At 36.7% G+C, this 20328-nt stretch overlaps 2 protein-coding genes across 4 annotated transcripts in view; one reads left to right on the plus strand and one right to left on the minus strand.

The window, feature by feature from the left end:
• Positions 1 to 2200: 2200 nt before the first annotated feature.
• PCLAF (PCNA clamp associated factor) lies at positions 2201 to 8919 on the minus strand (the record flags this gene model as incomplete). The annotated part of the gene is made up of 4 exons (XM_079699554.1): positions 8828 to 8919; positions 8449 to 8529; positions 7260 to 7422; positions 2201 to 2246 (listed from the first exon to the last, which is right to left on the minus strand). Exons 1-4 carry the CDS (start codon positions 8871 to 8873, stop codon positions 2201 to 2203), a joined length of 336 nt encoding a protein of 111 aa, XP_079555680.1. The 5' UTR covers positions 8874 to 8919.
• A 3105-nt stretch (positions 8920 to 12024) lies between these two features.
• TRIP4 (thyroid hormone receptor interactor 4) overlaps positions 12025 to 20328 on the plus strand; it is a gene marked incomplete at its 5' end in the record, with an annotated part of 70191 nt that continues 61887 nt past the window's right edge. For 2 of the 3 annotated variants that reach the window (XM_079699656.1, XM_079699657.1), the window contains 3 exons: positions 12025 to 12125; positions 17304 to 17473; positions 18315 to 18448. In XM_079699656.1, coding sequence (XP_079555782.1) covers positions 12025 to 12125; positions 17304 to 17473; positions 18315 to 18448 — 405 coding nt within the window. Of the gene's footprint in view, positions 12126 to 14957; positions 15003 to 17303; positions 17474 to 18314; positions 18449 to 20328 lie in introns of all 3 variants that reach the window. The other variant, XM_079699655.1, reaches the window with a different exon arrangement.

The raw sequence follows: 20328 nt of genomic DNA on the forward strand, positions 1-20328 counted from the left end.
ATTGAAGTTTGTCATGTGGAAAGAGTATCTTGTTCTATGTTATTTCAAGTACAGAACCAAGAAGAGGAGGAGGGGAGTTAAGAAAAAAATCAAATTTTTAACTTGTAGCACTTTCGATTGACATTGCCAGCTAACAAAATAGTCCATCTAATGAAAAGCTATAGCTGGCTTGGGTTGAACAAGGTAGCTTCTATCACTCCTCCCAGTTTTGATTCAGTGACAATCTTTCCCACCTCCATAGGCTATCCTCAAAGGTAAAAGGAACCATTTTAACAACGTTGGTTGGACCAAGGTCCAGCTGAATCTTCAATTTTTCCAAAAGTGAGTTAGCGTGAAGAATTCTAAGTACAGTGAGATTTATAAGCAGTGTATATATACATATGGGAAAAGTTCAGTTAGTTTAGACTTTATTTTCTGCTTTTTAGAAAAATGACAAGTATTTATCATCTCATAACTCTGAGCACACTTTATAATTTTCACTATAGTATTATCTTCCTTTGTGAAACTATGTAAACACAAAATTCCTATGATCCTCACAAATTCCATTAGCATTCAAAAATTCCATAAAAGTAGCTTTAATCATTGTTTGCTCCGGAATTGAACACTAACATTAATTATTTGAATAATCCATTCAAAAAGGAAAATCAGATTAACTTTGTGAAGGGTACAAAATTAAAGCTTACTTTACATTTTTAATGTATAAACTTTATTTTTTGATTCAATTTCAATGTAATTGAAATTTCTCTTATGTTTAGAAGAAGCTAAATTGATAATCTACATTTTAAAAAACCTTTGACAGGGAAACAGATTACATGGGAGCTCTGCCTAATAAAGTTAGACATCACCAAGTATTATATATTTTGAAAGAATTGTATTTGAAAAGACTGTAGGTTCTTTAGGTCAAATTTTTGGGAAACAATTAAATACCAAAATTAGACTTCACTGGACACACCACCATAAAGTTTCTCTCTCCATCAATGAAAAAGCAAATCAGGTTTCATACCCATCAAAAGCCTAATTGTCAAGGAAGCACTTAGGGTGAAAACTCTGGTCTCAATTCAGTATCATTACGTTTAATATCCACCTCTAAAAGACAAAGCAAAAAATACAATCTACAGTCATAAGGACTTATTTTGGAAGTTGATAAAATCAGGTCAGTACGGTGATTTGCATTTAGAAGGAATAAAATAGGAATACCTAGTAGGATATAATCTTAGAAAGCACACATATGGATAGTATTGTGACAATGAGTATTCATTTATTAAAAACAAACTTCAGGAAAGCATTCCTGTTAAACATGGTTAGTTTTGATAACAGGATGTCAGTGAGCAAAAAGCCTGATGAGGAAGCAAGAATATCAGTTACTAAGTACTACTATGCCCACCTCTTCAATTATACCCCTGATTATCTTGAAAAATATAATAGTAGCTCTAAGGACTTTAGACATAGTTCTGGGTTTATGGCATGATTTGCCTTTCATATTTTATTGATTTCCAACTTGAAAAGTATAGGCCCAAAGGGTAATATTTTATGACACTAAACCAAATTCATATTCTAGGAAAATTCCTCTCTTTTAATGTAGTCTATGGAATTTTCCTGCCCAATTCTATGCTAGTATTTTATCTTTTTGTTGTTGTTTTTAGAAGTTTCATCAACCCTTTAAATCCTTAGGGCAAAACTGCCCTTAAAAGAAGGTAGACGGCCATCCAAATTTTTTCAACTTTCCATTTTTGTTCCCCTTTCTTAAAAAGGGTATGGGTTCAGTTTGATTAATACTGACTTTCTTAATGTGCAAAAATCTACCTCTGCTTTTTAAAGCAAATAAAAGGAACAAAAATATGGCATCACTCCAATAATCAAATGCCAATAAAAATGGCAACAGTACAAAAATCTAAGCAAATCTAAAATACAGCAGATTCATAACTAGAACACCATGCAATAATTTTAGCAAGAAAAAGCTTGACAGGTAAAAGAAACCGAATACTGCATTATACTGAATACTAAGTTAAGTAACCATAATTAATCTTATAAACTTTCCAATATCATAACTACTTGCTTTTGAATAACTAAATGTAAGCCTCATTTTTTAAATTAAATGCTTATTCAACAAAGCTAATTGGAACAAATATATTTATGCAAATTTACATCCTAGAATACCAGAGTAAACAGGAGACATCAGTCAAGGGTGAATAAGTAATTTCTATTCTTTTTCATCATCTGTATGATCAGGTGGCAAAGGACATGATCTGTGGAAAGAAGAGAGAACTTCGATAGTCACCTGAGTCAAATGTTTAAAAAACAGAACATAAGTAGTTTTTAAAAACTTACGTAAATCAGGAACATTAACAGTGCAGTGGGTCTCGTCAACTGACCAGAAATGGGAGAAAATTAAACTCCATTAATTGACAAACTCCTACAGATTCCAAATACTAGAGCGACAAAATTTTTAATAATCTATTTTGCCTGTTAATTTGCCAAATCAGTTTCCCCTTTAGGGTATGTTGCCATTTTTATTAAAGAGGGAATCTCTATTTCTATAGCATCTTCTTTCAATATGTTAAGTGGATTGATGAAGAGTACAATCCTTCAGCAAGAACTCTGTGATTATGAAAAGCAAAAGAATTTAACCAATCCACTTGAGCAGAGAAAACAGCAAGTTGACATATTTGACTGTATACACTTTGGAACTATATGAATGTATTATCTAATTAGAAAAACCCCAAAATTGTCTTAAGTTGGCATATGGTAATCACAGCTTTTGAAAAATAATTTATATTATCCCAAAGCCATTTTGTACTCATTATACTTTTTTTAAAAATACATTTATTTATTTATTTTTGGCTGGGTTGAGTCTTCCTTGCAGCACGTGGGCGTCTCATTACGGTGGCCTCTCTTTGTTGCAAAGCACAGGCTCTAGGTGCGCCAGCTTCAGTAGTTGAGGCACATGGGCTCAGTAGTTGTGGCTCGAGGGCTCTAGAGCACAGGCTCAGTAGTTGTGGCACACGGGCTTAGTTGCTCCGTGGCATGTGGGATCTTCCCAGACCAGGGCTCGAACCCATGTCCCCGGGATTGGCAGGCAGATTCTTAACCACTGCACCACCAGGGAAGTCCCTCCTTATACTTTTTATAGAGAAAAAGTCAATTAAAAACTTAATCATAAATCAGAATTTTTTAGAACTGATAAAGATTTGTGAGATCTATTTTAAAATAGTTTTCAAATTAGATCCAGTGAGCCTGGATGGTCACAGGGCAAGTGAGTGAAAGAAGGAAGCTAAAACAAGGATATTCTGACTTGGAATAAGATTACCATTGACTCACTTACTCTTATATTACCAAGAGGTCTTCATTGTACTTTCCTGGAAATTAAATTAAGTTAACAAATGAACACTATCATAACCCAAAATTCTATTTTTTAAAGGACCTGATTTAATTTACTTTAGGTATCATAGTTCTGTTCAAGGTTTTAAGAAGACAGTTTTTCTTGATTCTGATTCTCCCCCTGCATCTGCCTCTGTGAGAATAAAGCCATAGCAGTAGCCATATTCCAGATTAAGAATTAGGGAGACAGAAGTCCTTCTGATATACTGGTAGTTTTCTATTTACTACCAATAGTAAATCTATTGAAAGAGCTCCTATCAAAAGGAAAACATTTTTTCTATTTCTCTAACATATCAGTATGAGATAGATGTTCACTAGCCTATCGTGGTAATCATTTCATGATGTACGTAAGTCAAATCATTACACCTTGAACTCATATAGTACTGTATGTCAATTATGTCTCAATAAAACTGGGAGAAAAAAAGCCAATCTACTGATTTATTATAAATAAAGGGATAATTACAACTCTCTTAAACAAAAACAAATCTAAGACAGAGGCCTAAAGTAATAATATAAACTTCTATTACCTAGTTTTATGTCACAGATTTTATTATACTATGGATCAAAGTGCTTTATGAGACTATATGTGTAATCTTTTCCATATGATAGGAAGCCTGTAATATAGGTTTTATTGCTGTCATGATCAATGGTATAGCCATATTTGGCTATATTGCCAAATATTTTCTTTCATTAAGTCACAAATAATTCAAGAGGACTGTCATATATTCTAGAGCTAATATTGACTATTAGCTTGTTTAAATTAGAATGAGAAAGAACAAGGAAGAATGGTGCCAGTAAGTGAGAAGGAACTAAAGGAGACTTACAGGATCATGAAAACAAGTCTATTAAAAAACTCTATCCAAAAATGTATCCCCTTCCTTGTTGATTTTATTGAAACAGAAATGATAATAGTGATGTAGCAACAAAGTATAAAATTTAGTTACTGCTCCAGAATTTGACACTCCTTTTAAATATCTCATTAGATAACAATTTACTAAATGACCTATGAACAGTATTGAGTAAGTCTTAAAATTTTACATGCATAAACATCATTTTATATGTCAAATACTTTGTTTTAACTGCTCATTAACCATTTATTTTTATTTAGTTGTGTTCAATGCAAATCAATTCCAAACACAATGTACAATCCAAAACAGGTGTACAGTGTTCAGATATGAAGCAAGAGGTGTTCATTCACACACATAGAGCTCACATAACCTGAGATGAGTTGGATCTAGTTGTTCCTGTGTAGACTTCTAAAGATGGCAAATATTGGCTTAAAACTTATTAAGAGTACTATGGCCATATTGGATACTTAACATCTAAGCATCATTGTGTGAACTTGTGAACCAAAGATTTCACAGAGTTTCTATTTCTAAAAAGGTTTCTGTACATCAAGGCAGTTGTATGTAAAGTTTTATTTTCCAGGATCAAGTCCACTTAGGCTTAGAACCATCTAAAAATAATGACTGATGTAGAAAGTGCTCCACGTGTAGCTATTCCTATTCATTAAGTTTTATATTTATATATATACGTTTACGGAAAGGGCACAAAAGAGTTATGAATTATGAATTTAATGCAGGCAAGTTTCCAGTCTTCACTTCCCAAATACCTAATACACATTATTTTTGCTGCCTTCATATATTTGCCTCTTAATTGCAAGATTTGTCAAATATGCCTTCCAAACAGATCAATTTTTTAAGTTGTAAAAATTATTCAATATATGCAGAAATAAAAAGCAATATTTTAAGACTGGTTGAAGTCAATGCACTTCTAATCTTTGGAATCAAGTTAAATGATCCAACTTAGCTAAATAAATCTGGATGAGAATGTGTGATAGGAAATACCTGTTATTTGACTTTTAAGTGCATTTGCTGGGATTACTTATGCTTGGATTTGTAGTAGATTCCAATCCATCATTGCCCTGGAACGTGTCAGTTACTGCAGAAAGTCAAATGCAATGTCAAATCCAAAGCCCCAGAGAAAAGAGTTAAGTTCCCAAGAGAACAGTGAAAACAGTGTAAAACCTGATGGAGAGTATATCAGCATTAAACCAGGACTGCTGAAACAATACACAGAGGATTTGCAGTAATACCTGGTGGTTCCTTCCAGTGTACATCATAAATAGAATCACTGAAGCTTTTTATATTACCTAATCATTTTACCGCCTTCTAGTTTTCGTGAACAAAATGGAAACTGAATCTCCATTCCATAGTTCATCCTTTTTCTCTAGATGAAGATGAAATTATTCTTATTTGCAAGGTACAGTTTGAAGTGTCCATATTTCTTAAGTTATACTTAATCACATCATTAATTCTCGATGTTCTCTCTTTCCAGTCTTGTACATGAAACTCCAGCAGATTTAATATTGGCTTTCATTATCTGGTCAAATCCTTCAGATGCTCTTTAAACTAGTCCAATTTGGGAGTCTCAACATTCTCTGTGTTAATAAAACAAGGGATGGAATTAGTAGACTTGATGAAGACCTGTTTATTTTCCTTGCCACACTGGACTTCTAGATGGCGTATGGATTGGGCTTTAGAATATGGGTTGGTAAACTGTAGATGTTTCTTGGCCAAGTCTCTTAATGGTAGAGATGTAGAAAGGCAAGCAAGACCACAGGAGACTAGCTGTTGACTGCAAAGCACAGCTGACCGTTGTGGTTTCGAACGGAGGACCTTCCGTGCCGGTTAAAGGAACGAATGAATAAATCTGCGTGGGTAGGAGCAGCCCCAGAAGCAGCAGCCCCAGTCTGAGCCTGGCCACCATCCCCTTGCCCATGATGATCACTCCGCCTTGGGCAAGGCTCGCTGCTTGGTGCCGCGGAGGAGGATCACAGGCTACTGGCTGGTGCAGGGGAGGTATTTAGCAGGGTCTTAAATCTAGCCGGAGGCTTCATAATGGCGGTGACGTGGCACCACCAGCGCTCACCACTCCCCACCTCCAGTCAAATAATTTGTTTTTGAAACAAAAATTTCAAAATTCTTTAGAGAGTCTGGACACTATTACTTATAAATCTATTTAAAAAGCAGGTTTCCATTGCTTTTTTCCCCCAATGGTATTTTTTTTTCCCTGATTCTTAAAATATTTGTTGTTGAAACTTGGTAGCACTGAGTATGAGAGGTTTTTACCCAGATATATCACTGTTGATATTTGGTATATTTTGTACAGAGATTTGGTATATTTAGATACATATCTTTTACACAATAATGATTGTACTTTTGTATCAGAATTTTTGCTTAACACTTATCATGAGCATTTTCCTGACATTAAAAGCTTGAAAGCATGATTTAATTATCTTCTTAAAAAGTTTACACAATGAACTCCGCATGTTTGCAGTTTTATCCCCACCTTGTTTTGTTCTGAAGTTTTCTTATGTATTTATAGAGAAGTTGTAAAGAAAATACACCACGGTGTTAGTTTTGGTTGTTTCTAAATGATGGGGATTTCTATATTTTCCAACTTTTCTACACTGGGTATATATTTCCTGTGGAGGCTGAACTAGTAGTTTTTGAAAGGTGAGGTTAATGGAATTCAAGCTGGATAAACCAACATGGAAATTGCTTTTTGAAAAAAGACTATAGAAAACAGACAGAAAAAATTAAAGAATAAAGACCAGAAGTTCATGATTAATAATGTAACACTTATCATCTGAATGGGAACTGATCCTCTTTGAGTGACTGAAATGAGTAAAAATAATACCTTTCATTGATGTTTGAAATTTGGGAGTGACTTATAATAATAGGTTAGCACAGTTTAAAAAACGTCTGGTTTGTATTTTCTTATCTGCTCAAACAGAAATTTTAAAGTTACTCAATATTCTGTTGTCTTTTATTTATTTTAATAAGTATTTCTTTATATTCCAGAATATAAAAACTTACTTTCTCTTTGCTTTTCCCAAGCCACTGCTTCCTGCCTCCTCAGGAATCCTATTCTCTTTTTCTGAATCTTTAGGGGACAGCCTGAAGAATTCTCCGATTCCTTTTTGCCACTTGGGAGTTGGGCGCACACAAACTGGATTCCCTCCTGCATACTTATTTTCAGCTATAAAATATAAACAGATAGAACTAAATAAAAATTAAGAATACAATCACCATTCCTTAAAGGGAAAGTTAATTCTTTAACATCAAATCTAAAGGGTATTAAATGGTGTTACATCCATCTTTAAATTTTAAAATGTGACATGATAAAGCTGTATTCAGTTATAATATAATGTATAACACTTTATTACACTTATCCTTTAGCCTAGAAAAATAGCATTAACAAGATGTTTACAACTAGAAAATATTTTTCATATTTTGTCCACAAGCTGAGCTATTCAGTTAGTCTTATGTACTGTCATACTAAAGTTTGACACACTTTTTCCTGTATGTTCTTAACTAGAGCTTGTGGAATTAATCTTCCAAACTGCTCAACTTCCTCCTAAAAGGAATGAGACAGCAGATGGCATGGTATTTTCTCAACTTCTCCTCGCACAGAAGGAACGATGTGAAACTATTTCCCTGGCCCGGTTTTCCCTCTTAATGTCCCAAAAGCAGTAACAGGAGCTGCAAAGTTGTAAAACACACACACCGACACCAAACTAAAAAAAAAAAAAAAAAAAAAGGAAAGAAAGGAGAGAGGGAGAAAGGGAAGGAAGGACAAAGAAAAATATGTAGAAATGAAAACAAAAACGTGATTAGCACTGTCAACTATAGTTCCGATTCTTAACTAGTAAAGAGGTGCTTAAATAGCCTCTTACAAGAAAAAGCCCAGTTGTCAATACTAAGAAAAATAACAACGCTAAAGTAGAAAAGAAAAACAGGTTTGAAGAGAAACTGTGTCCGTCCCTAACCCGAGACTTGAAATTCTTTACTATGCGACCCACTCCGCCCCGCACCCCTACCCCAGCCCGCCAAGAGACAGGCCCGCTCATTAGAGCAAAAGGCAAGGAAGAAATTCGAGGGTGAGGATCTCAGGAAAAGAAATTCCACGGTGGGGCAGGGAGCTCGCAGGTCAGGAGAACTGTGGTGCCAGGCCTGATCTCCTTTTGAGAAGGTTTCTCCAGGATCTTGCAGGGGCGCTTTTTACCTTTCCTTGACGAAAGCGGCGTGGAATTAGTGGCAGAGGTGGAGGAACCAAGCACCTTCCTGGGGGCTCGAGAAGCCACCACTGCGGAGAGAGGCAAAGAAGGGCATTCAGAAGGGGGCACGAAGAGTCTCAGAGCCACGTTCTCACCACACTCTCCGACCCAGCCTATTGGAGAGGAGAGGCCCGCGATCCAGAACAGCAAATAACCCTCCCCTGTCCCCGCCGCGTCTTCCTCCTGGTTAAAGGGATCGGGCCGCTGCTTCCTGGCGGGCTGGACCAGTTTGGCGGACAGGGTTGTGGGCAGGTCCGGCTTCTCCCGCCCGCGGCGGAGCTGCCCAGGGAACCACCGGCCCTCCACTACCATGCTCGCCTGCCTCACCTTTTCTGTAGGTGCCAGGGACACTGCCTGCTTTAGTCCGCACCATGTTCAAACACGAGATGAGAACAACCAACTGACTCCCCAGCCGAAGATGTTTCACGGGACAAGGCCCCGAAAACGAATCTCCCGCCACAGTTTATATTGGTCCCTTTCCCGCGCGCTCCACTGACTCTCCCAGGCCTCCGCTCCCATTGGTTCCGCGCCTTTCACACGCAACCAATCGCCAGTGTCCAGTGGTGACGGCGGCGGGGTTGGGCGCAGTGCTGACTCGTCCATCAACCTGCAGAAGCTTGTGATTCGTACCCGCCTGAGGTGGGCGGTGCCAGGGCGCTTTCCTGGGGTGCCCCATATGTGGGTGCTAAGATCATGAACTAGGTAAAGGGGCCTGCTTAGAAAAGAAAACCCAGGAAAGACAGCGAATTCCAACATTTCTTTAAAAGTTAACCACAGGCTTAAATCCATAATGTCATTCCTGGAAGTGACACCTGAAATGAAGCGGACTTTTTAATATCTCAGGTATGAACACTCTTTACAGCATCCATAACTAAAACGAGTCTATGGAATGGGAAAAAGCTAATACAATTTATTTACAGGGATTTTTTTTTTTTTTTTTTTTTTGCCAGGCCGTGCAGCTTGTGGGATCTTAGTTCTCCGATTAGGCATCGAACGCTGGCCCCAGCAGCAGTGAAAGCTCCGGGTCCTTACCACTGGACCACCAGGGAATTCCCTATTTACAGGGATTAAAAAAAAAAAAAAACAAAACTTTTTAGGATGGTGTGAAACAAGAAAAAACAGTGAATTGTATATACATACATACATTAGAAGAAACATTATTATAATAATAAAACGTTTTCCCGAGACCTGTATGGTCTCAGAATTCCTTAAAAATATGTCATATGTGCCAAGGGCACATCCCTGGCACATAGTGAACATGATTTTAGAATAAGAGATAACTATTTTCCTTCCCTATGCTTATCTTAAGTACTCACAATACCCCCTGGGCAATGATTTTCACTCTCTGAATACCACGCACAAAACCTGATCAAATGAATTTGCCTTAGGATGTACTTTGTTAAATGTGCACTTGAAAGGCAAACCTGAAAGTGTAAGCATGGCATTAATTCTCTCCAATAAATTATGCTTGAACTTTCAGAATAAAGGCTTCTCAGTACTTTAACAGAATCAACAACTACTTTGTGTTTTTGAATTACAGAATCTAGACAGCAGATGAAATTAACATTATAATAGGAGGAAAGGTATTGCAAATTACCAGTAGCTGTGTCTAAATCTTAGTGTCTAAAATTACAGCCAAAGTCTTATCAGAAAAATCAACAAGCCCTAGGGTATCCCTCCTTGTTCTTTGTCATCCTGCCCCTCTCAATACACAATGTTTCTTCAACGCACATTTTCTCCTTTTCAGTTAAGTGGCTTCTACAAAGGCCTGAATTACCTAATTCCCAGATCCTTGTAGAGATTAGAACTGAGTTGAGAATCTGCTGGTCTTTTCTCTTAGTCCACATGCCAAGTAAATTGCTAGAAAGAATTGCAAATATACCTTTGCACACTGGGGCAATCTACATATTACTACAGCTGTGTTTGTATGTCTGTCTTTTTAATGCCAATTATGATAAGGAAGGATGCAAATTAGAGTAAAAACTCAGAAAAAAAGCAGTGATGTCTAGTAAAAATTCTTAATTTAAATGTTTGCTTTGCAGAAGTCCTTCTCCTTTATAGTTAAAATAGTTGTGTGGTGTGAACCTGAAAATTTTAAAGGCCTAAGGCATTAAGAAAAGTTATAGTATGTACAAATGAAATTTCTGCCTAAATTTATACAAAAGAATATCTTTAAGTCATATTAAATAGGTGTGCTTGCTTTGCTCAGGCATAAATTCATTTTAATAAATGGTAATATGGTAAATGGCATTACATTACATATATTACAAACTAGAGATTTCAATCAATAACATATTCCTTATGAAAAAGAACACTTTTATTCTTGAGGACCTAGTAATTTCATCATAATGTGTGATATACTAAGTCTTATTGTACAAAAAGCTTGTCAGTCTGTCTTCAAGAAGTTATCATTTAGTTATGGGAACAGAACAGATATAAAAACAGGTAAAGGATTTGGATATGTTATAATTAGTATTAAATGTAGCAGACATCTATGAAGAAACAAAACTTGTACCCACTATTTATGAAAATTCAGTCTTTTAAGCTGGAAAGCCATATATTTTCCAAATTAACAACAAAGATAATCTAAACTCAATGTAAATCAACACACATATGATTTTGATTATTTATGTCGGTGAAAACACTAACATAAAAAGGTGGAACAACATCCAATTGATGTAATTATTTAGTATAAATAGCCTAATGGGAATGAAGAGCCTATCCATGTAACACAAAGCCAGTCAAATTGATCCATGAAATATATCAGAAGACATTATGTTATGCTCGCCAGAAAAATCTGGCTAAATTTTCCCCAGTCCGTTGTCCCAATGGAGTAGGGAAGTAGCAAAAGACCCTTAAATCTGGTCATCTTGAGTTGAAATACCTTTAATTTCTTAAAAATCAACACAGAGAATTTATATGGAAGGTCTTCAAAGCCAAATCACATCACCTGTTTTTATTAAAGTTTTTTTTTTTTTTCTCCCTCGAGCTTGCAGAGTTGTCTTGGCCCTCCTGGAAAAGACCTGGTTCAAAAAAGCAAAAAGAGGTTTTAGGAGCGCGAATCAGGTATTAGACTACAAGGGGTATTAATAAAACCACTACCACCGGAGCAAACCCTTACAGCGTTTACTCTAGCCTTCAAGTGCTGTTTTAAATATTTTACATAAAACCAGAACAGTTTAAAAACTGGACCCTCAGGTTACGGGGTATTGTTTTGTTTTTTCCTAAACTGTAGTTTTTAGAGGTATTTGTATTGTCTTAGCGGATTTCCCAATTCTCGAGTCCTACATTTAACGACGCGGAAGAACCACTCGCAGATGGAGCTCTGGTACAAGTGGCAACATCAGGAAGCGGGCAGAAGCAGGAGGAGGCACAGGTGGGAGGGATCTGTGCTGGGGGCGGGGCTACTGCGCGGGGCAGGGCAGGCTGACGGAACCCGCACGAGCGAGGTCGGTGTTGCGCAGGGGACTAGTCCGGCGCAGGACGTTGAGCTTTTGCACCCCAGCTGGTTCCGGCTGGGGAAAATGGCGGTGGCTGGGGCGTTGTCCCGGGAGCAGCTGGTGGGCTGGTGCACTCAGCAGTTGCGGAAGACTTTCGGCCTGGATGTCAGTGAGGAGATCATACAGTAAGACCGGTTCGGGTCAGAGGCGGGAAGGAGCTCTGGGATGTGCACTGGCTGAGCAAAAGGGGAAACGGAGGGGGCTAAAAAGTTGATGAGAGTGAAGTAATGTGATAAAAGGGCTGCGGTTTATCTACGAGCGCCGAATTTTGACCTCCGGCTTTATAGTTTAGCTTCTGGAATAGGGTGCCATGCTCCACAATCGGCTGGTGGGGCCTTTTTTTCCCCAGTAAAACGCCAAATCCCTGATAATTAGACCTGTCTGTCCCAGGAACCAGTTTCCTTATAGATTTTGGAGAGAAGGGGCAAGCCTAATTGTCTTTCCAGAAATTCCTTACTCTGAACATTTTAGTCTGCCCGGTCCGGGTTGTGTCAAATAGGACCTGAAATTTAAATGGGGGTGGCGTGGTACTGTGTAAAAAATAGCTCCTGACTCGGGAGTCCCGGTTCTATTTTCTGTGGTCATTCACCAGTTTTGGAGCCTTAGACAACTTAATTTTCCATCTTTATACCTTAGTTTCCTCGTCTGTAAAATGAAAAATTAGCAGAGATTATCTTTAATAACGCGCTATGATTGTAATGAAGTGGAAATGGTGACATGATTTAATATCTGCTTTCAACTGATTTAACTTTTTTTTTTTTTTTTGGCGAAACTGCATGCCAGGACAAAAAGACAGTTGATGAGTGACGAGGTGGGGGAAGTATCGAGGAGCATAGGAAAAAGGACTCTCGTTAAGATTTGAGAAACTCGTAAGGTTAACTGCAAGGGATGAATTTAACTTGAGAACTAAAAGATGGGTAGGTGGCAGTGCAGAGTTCAGGAGGAGGGAAAAACTTCTACAAAAATTGGACTTAAAGAACCTGGAAGTGTTTCTTGATTTGGTTCCTTGCTCATTGTTGCTGAAACCTAAATTGCAGTTCTAGAGCTTTTGTAGGAAGTAAGGTGAATTTCTGATTTTGGGAGAAAATAGACTTGTTGACAAGGAGAGAGTTAAGAGAGCCAAATTTAAAGGATTATTTTGAACACTGGAATAGACTCAAAAATAACTCAGTTAAGCAAATATTATATGATATCACTTATATGTGGAATCTAAAAAATAACACAAATGATTTTATTTACAAAACAGAAACAGACTCACAGACATAGAAACAAACTTATGGGTACCAAAGGGGAAAGGGAGGGGGATAAATTAGGAGTATGAAATTAACAGATACACACTACTGTATATAAAATAGTTAAACAACAAGGATTTACTATATAGCACAGGGAACTACGTTAAATATCTTGTAATAACCTACAGTGGAAAAGAATCTGAAAAAAATATGTAACTGAATCACTTTGCTGTACACCTGAAACTAACACAATATTGTAAATCAACTATACATCTATTTTTAAAAATTGACAAAAAATATTTTTTAAAAAGACAAAAAAAAAAAAAAAACCCAGCCAAATTGTGTGGCTTCGCTTTACCCTTGTTTGAAGGCAAGATCAGGCTAAGTAGTTTTCAGGCATTTTTTAAAGCAGTGGAATGCTGTCAAATGAAATAATGAAGCTTTGTAATATACCAAACAGAAAAAAGTCAATCAGTTAAAAAAAAAAAAGATTGAGTCTATTTTTGATGAATCAACAATGGAGTATGAATAGTTGCAATCTTCTCAGTCTCAGAATCCAGTTGTATTTTGTTGCTTACACAGTATTAGGAAAATTCCTAAGTCTCATAGATTGTGGTTTAATAGCTCATTGTGCAGCCTTAGATTTTCCTCAGTTAAACTTATCCACACCCTTAAAAGAGGAGTGATCAGAAATTTCTGTTTTAAAGTTGAAGCAATAAGTATGGCTGTACACCTGCTTGCATTTAAAAATATTTATAAATATGTTAGACAAGAATTATTCAAAACTTAAAATAAGCCCTAAAGCTACCTATAATATAATGCTATTGGAACCACTTCCTAGGTTTTCACTAGTTATTGCACAACAGGCTATGATGGCACAATGAAAGCGTTGGCTGTGTAAATTTGCTGTGCCTTGCCTTGCCTGATATTAATTGAGAATTACCCAGGTGTACTATACTAGTGTGCTAGCTAGAACAATTTGACATGAGCAGCCTGAATTTTTTAAAAAGACAGCACAGAGCTACTACCTTCCTAATCAGTGATACATTTATGAGACCTTAAGGTCTATGCACAGAGTTAGCAAAATAAACTTTGTTCCACAATCTGCATTAGTTCATGTTTTGGATGAATCTGTTTTGTTAAGATTTGGTATATAACACATTTGAATGTCTGATGTTCTTTATTATACTTTGTTAAATAGTTAAATGACATTTATTCAATTGTTTCTGAAACTCTTTAAATAATTCCCTAGTGGTTTGAATACTCCAGAGTTAAATGATCCTTGAGGTTCCTTGCAGCTCTGAGTTCTTGATGTCAATTAATCTTTTTTTTAAATGTTTTTAATTTTTATTTATTTATTTACTTTTGTCTGTGTTGGGTCTTCGTTTCTGTGCGTGGGCTTTCTCTAGTTGCAGCGAGCGGGGGCCACTCTTCATCGCGGTGCGCGGGCCTCTCACTGTCGCGGCCTCTCATGTTGTGGAGCCCAAGCTCCAGACGCGCAGGCTCAGTAGTTGTGGCTCACAGGCCTAGTTGGTCCGCGGCATGTGGGATCTTCCCAGACCAGGGCTCGAACCCGTGTCCCCTGCATTGGCAGGCAGATTCTCAACCACTGCGCTACCAGGGAAGCCCACCAATTAATATTTTAATGGGGCCTGGTAAGTTTGGGGATCAAGGTGATTAAACCTTGAAAGTCCTGAAAAACAATTGTGTATTTAAAAAAAAATTTGGTGATGGATTAGAAGATGCTCTTAAAGAGGCACAAAGGCACAGGTTTGTTCACTTATAGATTGTAACTCTGCAAATCGACCACCACATTAGGAAAAGAACCCAGTACTACCAAGGATGGGACAATTACATGATTTTTTTTAATTTAAAGGATATAGCATTATATCCTTATTATAACATTATTATAATAATTTTTCTTACATTTCATACCAGTGTATCTACTTTACAGTTTCTTCAGATCATATAATGCCTTCATGGTCTGATATCTCAATTTTTTCACTTCTTACTTCTCTAATGATGTGACATAGTCCCTGTAGAAAACTAAAAAAATCAGAAAAGCGTAAAGAAGGAAACCAAGATTACCATAATACCACAACCCAGAGATAACCATCATTTCTCTCTTAGTGTTTTTTCCTATGCATATTATAATACATTTTCAAAATATATTCATTGTAGGGAAAAAAAATAAAAATAAACCCAAACTCTTTTTAATCATCTCTCTTAGTGGTAATCATTTTGGTGTATAACCTTCTAGCCTTTTTTCTACACATAAGTGTATGGATATATACATTCCTTTTATAGCAATTGGGATCATATGCTGTATAGTCTGTCCTACTATTTCACTTTATATGAGAGTGTTTTCTCAAGTAATAATAATTACTGAGAAATTACTGAATTACTGAATTCCCTGGCAGTCCATTGGTTAGGACTCCATGCTTTCACTGCCAAGGGCGCGGGTTCAATCCCTGATTGGGGAACTAAGATCCCACAGCTGCATGGCATGGCCAAAAATAATAATAATAATAAAGTAAAATAAACAAGTCAGTGATTTTTTAAAAATAATAATTATTCAAAAATTTCACTTTTTGTGGTCACATATTATATTTTGTAAAGTCCAAAAACTTGAATTCATTTGCCCCTTTCATTGATGAATGTTTAAAATAGTTTCCAGTTTTTCACTAACTCAAATAATGATGTAGTCAAATTTTTTGCATAAACTTTCCTGTCTCTTATTTCTTAGAGAGTTCTGTAAATGGAATTATTGGATTCGTTTTAAAGCACTTTAAATATATTGGCTGATTGATTTATAGAAAAGTTGTACTGACTTGTACTCCCACCCCATTTCACTTTTAGGAACCCTTCATACCATTTTCTTAAAATAGATCTGCTCATTCTGATGTGATGCTAATCTTGATTTATAATTTTTAAGAATGTTAAATCAGTAACTGGTTAGCTTGTAGTATATATTCATATTTTTAGCAAAAAAGAAATTTTAGGTTTTGCAGTATAAAGATGAAGTAATTTGTATTGTTCCTAGGAAAATATAATGACTGCAGATGTGTGGTTATGGAAAGTATTCTTTTTTTTTTAATAAGTTATTTTTAACAGTTTTTTTGAGATGTAATTTTTATTCAAGTCACTTGTTTTAAATGTAAAATTTGATGAGATTTGACAAGTATATATAGCCTTGTAACCATCCCTCAATCAAAACATAAGTAGTCCTTGCTTTGCACAGTAGTATGGAACCATAAAAATAACCATGCAATCTGCAATAAAAAAATCTTAATAAAATGGTCTTAATAAAAAAATGGGGAAATTTTTTATTATTCTATGACCTTCAAAAATGTGTGTCAGGGGCTTCCCTGGTGGCGCAGTGGTTGAGAGTCCGCCTGCCGATGCAGGGGACATGGGTTCGTGCCCCGGTCCGGGAGGATCCCACATGCCGCGGAGCGGCTGGGCCCGTGAGCCATGGCCTTTGAGCCTGTGCGTCCGGAGCCTGTGCTCCGCAACGGGAGAGGCCACAACAGTGAGAGGCCTGCGTACCACAAAAAAAAAAATGTGTGTCAAAATATTAAAAACTCTCCTGCTGTCAGAATAAATTTTAAAAATAGTAAAAACAAACACTTATTTAGTATACTGTAAATTTTTTAAAAAATTTTATTTTATTTTGGAGTGTAGTTAATTAACAATGTTGTGTTAGTTTCAGGTGAACAGCAAAGTGATTCAGTTATACATGTACATGTATCTATTCTTTTTCATTCTTTTCGCATTTAGGTTAGAAAGTATTCCTATGTTAAGGACAGCTCCACAAACCTATCTTCAAAACACCGATTTGATTCTAGAAATACAGGAAGATTACATGAAGGTTATATTATGAACTACTTGAGGTCAGAGTCTTTGTTCTAATCAAATTTATATCCCTAGCATCTAACCTAGAACTTGGCTCAAAATAAACACTGTAATGGATTAATGAATGTTTTTTACTACCTTGATCTCTGTTACGATTATTGAAAAACATAGTATAAGCTAGCCTTGTTTTAACAACTTATTTCTTTGCTTCTTGAGGTATGTTTTGTCAGTTGAGAGTGCTGAAGAGATACGAGAATATGTTACTGACCTTCTTCAGGGAAATGAGGGCAGAAAAGGTCAATTCATAGAAGAGCTTGTAACTAAATGGCAAAAGAATGATCAGGAGCTGATTTCTGATGCTCTGCAGCAGTCCTTCAAAAAAGATGGTAAGTTAAGTTAATGTAATTAACTTAAGTAAATTAAAGTAAAGGTTGAAATATTGGTAAATTAGCTGGTTTATAGGACCTGGTATGTTCTGTCACCCATATTTCCTCACGATTAACTTAAGCAGAATCATATGTATACATGTTTTTAGTTCAGTTCTACTTGATCTGTAATGAGTATTGTTTTAGTTCAGACTTTTTCAACTTAGAAAATATCACAAAAATACTTGTTTATAGATACAAATGTGGCTTCAGAATAACTTGAAAAATTTATACATAGATTAAAGAAAAACTTTAGTTATGTGTATACATGAATGTAAGTAAATGTTGACCAGTTTTAGTATGAATAGCATTTAGAAGTAACTATTAAGTTAAACAGTACAAAAGATGAGCACCAAACTAAATAAGTCATTATTATTATACAGTCTAAAATATCAGATTTTAATTTAACTTTTTTTTTTGGGGGGGTGGTGCCGCACGGCTTGCGGGATCTTGGTTCCCGCACCAGGAATTGAATCCAGGCCCTTGGCAGTGAAAACATGGAGTCCTAACCACTGGACTGCCAGGGAATTCCCTTTAATTTAACATCTTAATTTTAGCCAGTAGTCTTTATTATTGACTACAATCTTGAAAGTGATGGTTTAAATTTAATTCTGATTTGAGAGGAAAAGATAATTTAAAAACCTGCCTGACTTCTTATATTGACTCTAAATATTAAGCATTGCCTTCTCTTTATTAGCTATTAATTCACCAATGAATCCTACTATTTCCAATCTATTTATGTACATATATATATATATATATATATTTTTTTTTTTTTTTGTCTTCTTCTTCTTCTTTAAAGAAATTTTAGATGGGCAGAGGTCAGGAGACCAGCTAAAGAGGAGTAGGCGGAAAGGGAGAAACAGACAGGAAGTTCCTGCATTTACTGAACCTGATACAACCATAGAGGTCAAAACACCTTTTGATTTGGCCAAGGTGAGTGCTTAGAAAATGAGGCTTTTCTGGCTATATGGAGAAGAGCAAACAACTGATACATTTCAGAGAGCAAAGGGTATAAATTGGTCTAGAATGGCAACTTTTCAACAAATGCATGAATTTTAGAGAGTGATAATGATAACATATTACTTTCTATATGGTAGATATTTTTTGACAACCTGATTAAATAAGTATTAAAAGGACATCTTCGGGCTTCCCTGGTGGCACAGTGGTTAAGAATCCACCTGCTGGGGCTTCCCTGGTGGTGCAGTGGTTGAGAATCTGCCTGCTAATGCAGGGGACACGGGTTTGAGCCCTGGGCTGGGAGGATCCCACATGCCGCGGAGCAACTAGGCCCGTGAGCCACAACTACTGAGCTTGCGCCTCTGGAGCCTGTGCTCCGCAACAAGAGAGGCCACCGCAATGAGAAGCCCTCGCACCACAACGAAGAGTAGCCCCCACTCACTGCAACTAGAGAAAGCCCGCGCGCAGCAACAAAGACCCACTGCAGGCAAAAATAAATAAATAAAATAAATAAATTTTTTTTTTTTAAAAAAGGACTTCTTCGCTTAGAGATTGTAGATAGATAGATGTGATAGAAAATATTTAATGAAATACACCAGGACTTCAATTTCAACATTTTTTGTGGCTTTGTACTAAAAGAATGCACAATTCTAGCTGTTTTAAGAGCGTTCCTATTTTAGGCCATTCACTACCCATCATCATCATCATTATTTAGCATTTAGAGCTCTTTCGTATTCTCTCTTGGCTCTAAAAATAGCCCTGTGAGGTAAGCAGAAATATTTATATTCAGGGCAATTTGACAAGCTAAATTTCCCAGCAGAAGGGAATAGTTAATTATGCTAAGACGGAAGAGTAGTGATCAAAAAATTCTGAGTGATGACCATGCAAAAAAACATGGAAAAGTGTTTCCCAAATAATGTGAACTTAAAAAAAATAGTCTTAAGCCTTTTATTAATTGGAATAAAATGAGCAAAGACTATCACAAGCAAAAGAAAAAACACAAATGACCAATAAACATTAAAAATGTTTATCCTTACTAGTAATTAAGAGTCCAGGGCCTCCCTGGTGGCGCAGTGGTTGAGAGTCCGCCTGCCGATGCAGGGGATACGGGTTCGTGCCCTGGTCTGGGAGGATCCCATATGCCGCGGAGCGGCTGGGCCCGTGAGCCATGGCTGCTGAGCCTGCGCATCCGGAGCCTGTGCTCCGCAACGGGAGAGGCCACAACAGTGAGAGGCCCGCGTACCACAAAAAAAAAAAAAAAAAAAAAAAAAGAGTCCAGTTTGTCACCCTAATTGCCTAGACTCTTCTGGTTTTAGCACTGAAAAGTCCTGTATTCTGAGATTTCCCCTAAGTCCCAGGAAAAAAAGGATGGTTGGTTACTTTACTAGTAATCAAATAAATACACATTAAATCCCTGAGATATGGCATATCACATTGTCAAAGATTTTATTTTAAAAAATTTTTTTGGCCGTGCCATGCAACATGCGGGATTTTAGTTCCTGGACCAGGGATTGAACCTGTGCCCCCTGCAGTGGAAGCTTGGAGTCTTAACCACTGGACTGCCAGGGAAGTCCCTCAAAGATTTTAAAAACAGATACAGTGATGATGAAGTTGTATTAAAACAGGAACCTCCTATACACTACTGGTGGCAATGTAAATTGGTTTAAGCTTTCTGGGGGCAGTTTGGCAGCATATATCAAGAACTGTGGAAATGTTCATATACTTCTGACTTATTAATATGACTTAAATATCTAACAAAGTAATCAGAAATGCACACAAAAAATGTATGTTCTGTATAATGTTATTTATAATATTGAAAATATGAACTGACCTGATTTTTTAGCAGTAAGAGACAG

The sequence above is a fragment of the Hyperoodon ampullatus genome, assembly GCF_949752795.1.
Source record: "Hyperoodon ampullatus genome assembly, chromosome: 3".
NCBI lineage: Eukaryota > Metazoa > Chordata > Mammalia > Artiodactyla > Ziphiidae > Hyperoodon > Hyperoodon ampullatus.